This window comes from Phyllobates terribilis, unplaced genomic scaffold, assembly GCF_046119375.1.
Source record: "Phyllobates terribilis strain yellow unplaced genomic scaffold, ASM4611937v1 Scaffold_1__5_contigs__length_1240528914, whole genome shotgun sequence".
Lineage (NCBI taxonomy): Eukaryota > Metazoa > Chordata > Amphibia > Anura > Dendrobatidae > Phyllobates > Phyllobates terribilis.
In genome coordinates this window covers 515,911,047-515,917,046 of record NW_027362761.1, presented here as the reverse complement: position 1 = coordinate 515,917,046, position 6,000 = coordinate 515,911,047, and the positions used below count along the sequence as shown (strand labels likewise).

Sequence of the window (6,000 nt, the reverse complement as noted above, 5' to 3'; positions counted from 1 at the left end):
TTTGGGGAACCAAGTGGGCCTTAAAAAAAATGAGGTAGTGTCTCCACTTTCCCAGAGTAAATCCCCCAGTCACTTCCTATATTTGTTACTAGTTGAGTCGTATAATAATTCTTAAGAAACAGGTGACAACATTTTTGTAAAATCCTATACCGCGTATCTCCACATTCTCGTCCCCTTTCGTATATTATCTGCAGCCCAAAGTGTGTAATAATTGTAACAGCAATTTTACAATGGCAAAGTGGAAGACAAATCTTGGAAAATTTCTAGAATTTCTATATAATTTTTGGAATTAAAAATAGAAACTAAATTTTTCCTGGTATATATTTTTTTTAGATTTTTTGAAAGAAATAATGTACCTACGGTTATTATTTTGTGGCCCACTTTGAAGTGTTTGAACAGTGACCTGTACAAGACGCTGGTATAATGACAGATGCGGAGCTTGAAGCTCCTAATTTCCAATACAAATGTAAAAGGCCCCTTAAAGGGGTTTTCTCATTTTTTTCCCCTGCATCCCGCTTTCTGCTTGTGCCCTCCTGAAGACTGACAGTTCGGACCAGCAGCATGGTCGCGCTGCTTGTCCAGACTGTGAGCTTTCTAGTATTGCAAGCAGAAGCATCGGAGGAGCACAGGGGCACTGAAGCAGACCGAATCCAGCAGCGCTTGCAGTCATGAAGCAAAGAGCTTGTAAGCGCTTGGTTACTTGTCTAGGAAACCAGCCACCTTTGACAGACTATGGAGGTGGCCGGTAACCTATACAACGAGCAGTAGAAAATAAATTAAAAAATCCCTATGAACGGAGAGGATTTTTAATAAGAGGCAATTTGTAAAGTTGCTTGTTTTTTTTACAAGCAATTTACAATTGTATCCTTTTAACCATTTAACAAGATGAGAAAACTCCTTTAAAAGGAACCTGTCATGTAAAATAACACTATTAACCTGTAGATATAGGGTTAATCTGCCGGTTAATAGCGTTCTGACACTATGCGGTGCTGCCACTGAGAGCCCCGCTGCCTGGAGGAAATGATCCTTATTCCCCTCGGCAGCGTTCAGTCATAGGGGTGGGTGCCAGTGCGGTTTCAGTCACCACTCAGTGCATAGAGAGCGGCGGCTGTAAGCACACCCCGGGCACTGACTGACAGTCTACTCAACACTAGGGCCGGCTGTCAGTCAGTGCTGGGGGCACAGTTACAGCCGCCGCTCTCTATACACAGAGCGGTGACTGAACCTGCGCCGGTGCCGCCCCTATGAGTGAACGCCGAACGCTGCCAGGGGAAAATAAAGTTCATTTCCTAGCGGCAGTGGGGCTTTCAAGTGTCAGAACACTATTAACCTGCAGATTAACAACGTTATTTTAAATGACAGATTCCATTTAACCATCATTACAGTATTGGTCTCTTCCTAATGGATAGAGGAGATCCCCTATAGGCTCCTAGGCTCACTGTAGTATGAAGATGTGATCGGAAATAAAATAGAACTGTGCTGGCCTCACTTTTAGTCTCTAGGTTTGTATGAAATAAGAAAGTTTGTGGTTGGGAAAAAAAAAACAAAAAAAAATCTCAAGAAAATGCCCAGCCTATTTCCTTCAACTCTCATTTCCAAATGCAGCAAAACACATTAAAATATAGTTCAGAGTTAAGGCACAGCCCTGGGACCAAAGACCTGCAGCTTTTATATTTACCATAGCATTTTTTTTTAAGATTTTTTTTTTTCTTTCAGATTTTCCATAAAGAAGCTCTAAGGTGACATTATAATACAGAAGAAAAAAAAATGTACAGGAGTAAATATACAGAATATTCATTCTCTCACCAAGAGTTTCAAGATATAAGAACACCGCCTGTTTCCAGATGATGTCATAATAATATTAATAAGAACCAGTAATTTACAATTAACATTATGTACATTACAATAAATACATGGTTGTAAACAGAGACAAACAAGACTGTATTACAGGTAAGGTCATCCGGTGAGGAAAATTATGAATGGCACAAAAAGTAATAAATATGTTAATAATAATAATAAAATAAAACACTTTGCACTTCGACGCGGCACTCTGTAAATCCATTTCGTTCAAGTTTTTTTTCCTTTGAAAACTATAGGTTGTACCTTCAAAATAAGCTCTCATTTAAAAATAAAATGAAATAAAAAATATATACAGAAAATAAATTGCTGCCATACAGCACCAAATGTATTGCATTTTATTTATGGCAAAATTATTATTTTTTTTATTAGAAAAAAAAAAGAAGAATATGTATAAATAAAAAAAATATTTATGGCAAAAATGATTTTTTTTGTAAAAAGAAAAAAAAGAAGAATATGTATAAATAAAAAGCCACTTTTTTAAGGTTAACTAGAATAAAGTTTGCAGACTTTGGCAAATAGGAAAAAAAAGGAAAGAGAAGGATTATACAGTGCATTCCATTTATCGACCAATACAATGTCTTTTCACTTCTTATACTAGCTGATTGTCCATGGATGATGAGTGTGATTTTTTTTTTCATATATTTTTTTTTCTTCTTGCATGCTTAATGGGGGGTGGGGTGGTGACATGTTGTTATATGAAACAATTTCCATTAGTGCAGTTGTGAACCCTTTCAGGTCGACCTTTATTTTTGGAAATAATATTGCTTTTTTTTTCTTTTTCATTGTTACATTCCAGGCACTCCATGGGCAGGAGGTGAGCGACAGGATGAGTAATGTGTGGAATGGAAAATCCCTACATATCAGACAGCACAGTGGGGTCTTCTAGTCAAAGCGTTTTATGCAGATAGATGCTGGAGGTAAAACTGGAAAAAAAGGAGACTCGTCTAAATTTGCTTGCCAAATGAGAAATTCTAAAGGCGTGAAACACAAGTAAGAGACACTTAAGGCTACACCGAAGGCTGAAGTCCCTTGTAAAGAACTTTTTTTTATATATATATATTTTTGTCAAAAATATTTTTTGGCCGAGATTATACACAAACGACATTACTCTGCATGCGATCAGATGCATTTTTTTTTCTTTACAGCGTACGGATGGTTTTCGATTCGACAGGCGTCTGTTAGCAGTGCCGTAAGCTTCGCTACTAATGCCGTTTTATTTAGCGCTGCTACATTACACAGGTAGAGATAGATTATAGCGTTGTGATACTTTTAGATATACAAGATAGATGGCTTGGCGGATGCTTTATATTGAGTGTTTTTTGGTGCACAATGGTGGGTTTGAGTGTTGGGTGACCATACAGTTCGGTACACACACATATATGCTTATACATATATGCGTGTGCGATGCAGCTACTATACTTCTAAGGACAGCAGAAGATTGTGTTCACTTGCTATATATTGCACATAAGCTAAATAGATCAGGACCAGAAAGTTAAAGGCATTAAGCATGAAGCATCTTTGCATTAATTTCGGATTTTACAGACACAAACGGTTGACGGTCCCAGGCCAATTGATCACACGTTCCACAAGACGCGGCGGTGGCGATGGTTTCCCTATATTGTGGTGCAGCAAGGTTTTGAGACATTGAGACTTGGGCAACCTGTACATGATGAAGTGGTGACCTTCCAAAGTATATGGGAAAAGTGGCCAATGCATTCTTTCTGTGCTAATCGGAAACATTAAAAGAGGATTAAAATCTAAGTTGTACTGAAAGGGTTTCCTGCAAGACAGTGTCATTAAGAAAGATACAAGCATATAAAAGAATGGATCTCTACAGTCCAATCAATTGCTATGAAATCTCTAAGGTGCAAAAAAATCCATAACCTGGAGAAGTCGTCCAGTGTAGCACATTACTTGTACTGAAAAGTTTGCAAGTTACTCTTTGGAAAAAAAAAAAAAAAAAATCAGTGGCAGATGAATGTACCTTTTTTTTTTCTTTGTGTTTTTTTTTCTTTTTTTTTTGTTTCTTTTTTTTTTTAATAGAATACCTCAATATATTTAATAATAAAAGTAAGCTCTACAAAAAAAAAAAAAAAAAACGAAAAAAAAAAAAAAAACAACTTTTGTATGGTACAAAATGCAGAGTATGTTGCAGCCCAAAGAGCGTCAGATTTTTTTTTTTTCTTAAATGTATATATTTTCAGTCATTTTATCAGGAAGACTTAAAATTAGAAAATCGTGTAATCTCCACAGCTCATCATTTTGCCATGATGCTATGCCATCCACAATGAGACATTTTTTTCTTTTTTTTTTTTATTTCTTAAAAGGAGAGCACGGTAAAACCCCATTATATTCTTTTTTTTGTAAATCCCGTTGGTGCCGTTTGCTTCTTACCGCGTGGTCTTTCTTGGTCTTGTCACTCCATAAAACCAAAAAAAAAAATAAAATACTCAGGGTATTATGTGATGTACTCGTCTGCCGAAAGTTTCCTGTTAGCTTCTCAATGCTGTAAAATGAATTTCAGTTAAAATTCCTGAGTGCCAAACTGAGTAAACTAGGTCAATTTTGATCAACAAATATCCTGGCAGATGAGGTGTGAGCATGGTTGCGGCACGTTTCATGCACTTTGGAAACCATTTTTATCTTTTCAAAACGAAAAATAAAAACATAAAAAAGATCAAAAGAGAAAGCTTTCCACACTGTTACGTATCTGGCGAGTGCTCTCCTTCTAGTGCGTTAGGTTCTGTCTGAAATTCCTCGTCTTCCACCTGTTCATCAAGTGGGATTTCAGTTGATTCCGAGTCCTGGGTACAAAGGGTCTTTGAGTCACTACAACTGGTGTCCTCTTCCACTTGACTCCCACTGTCCTTCTCTGTGTCCGACTCCCCATCTTCTTCCAGTGTAAGTTCGAACTGGAATTTTTCCGTTTGGCCTTGCCTCCCTTCTTCCTGCTCATCGGGTGCAGGGGACGGACTCTGGGGAATTGTGCTTTGATACCACTCTCGGTTGTCCTCCAGTGTGTCAAGAATATCTTGGGCATCTGGGTGAACGAGGTCTGCCCATGTCTCCCATAATGGATGAACAATGTAGTCTATGAACCCAACCTGAAGTAATAAAAGCACAGCAAAGACGTTATTCACACAGTATTAATAATTGCACAACTATATAACATATTAGAAATGTTTGGACAGATTAATTTTTGTAAGCCACCACCCCGTTTCCATTAATGTTTAACCCCTTTCCAGATGTCAAATAATGTCATATGCTCAACGATGGAGCTCAATAAGAGCAGGTCCCAATTTGGCAGACAGGAGCTACAACTATCTATGGCAAAATAACCCAGGGCATCTCCATTCTGAAAGGAGAAGTCTCTTAAGGAATAACCCATCCTATTTTAACTGTAATTAGTCTATTAAAGGGAAGTTCTAAATAGTAGAAGTGATGGTATACTATTGAGATATGCTATCATTTACTGATCAGTGGAAGTCTGACTGATCGATCCGTAGAATGAAGGAGTAGCTTTGATATTTAAGGTTAGACAACCACTGTCCTAAAGGAACCCCACTAATGAGTTGTTCACCACGGGCCTGCCTTCTGCACTTGTTAGCTGCCCTATATAATGTATATGTAAAGCATATCAGGTCACATTGAGCACATCAGACAAGCGGCACTCTTTGCAGAGGCTCATTGCTTAGATTTATAAAGGGAGGTTCCCAAGGAGACGGTGATTTTCAAATGTTCTACTTATCTCAATGAGAGAATTTACTCTAATATATCCATATTATCCTTACAAAGCAGCATGACTTCTTTTAGAGAACAGAAATTTAAATATGTACTAGTTGATCTATAGTGGTCACTCACTCATAGTGAATATAGTGATCGCTGTCCTACAGTGACCGTAATGACTTCTAGCATATAGTGATCATAATGATCAATAAGCTATGGTAATGATAGTGATCACAGACATATAGTGATCATAGTGATCTCTGACTTATAGTGATCATAGCAATCGCAGACGTATAGTAATCACAGACGTATAGTAATCACAGACCTATAGTGATCATAGCAATCACAGACGTATAGTAATCACAGACCTATAGTGATCATAGTGATCACTGGCCTATAGTGATCACAGACCTA

General features: G+C 37.6%; 1 protein-coding gene across 8 annotated transcripts in view; it reads right to left on the bottom strand.

Annotated features, from left to right (window-relative positions):
* Nucleotides 1-1,529: 1,529 nt before the first annotated feature.
* The window catches only part of PDE4D (phosphodiesterase 4D), a 1,744,955-nt gene continuing 1,740,484 nt past the window's right edge, over nt 1,530-6,000 (bottom strand). For all 8 annotated transcript variants that reach the window (XM_073680269.1, XM_073680271.1, XM_073680272.1 and 5 more), the window contains one exon: nt 1,530-4,964. In XM_073680269.1, coding sequence (XP_073536370.1) covers nt 4,563-4,964 — 402 coding nt within the window. In that variant the 3' untranslated portion in view covers nt 1,530-4,562. The remainder of the gene's footprint in view (nt 4,965-6,000) is intronic.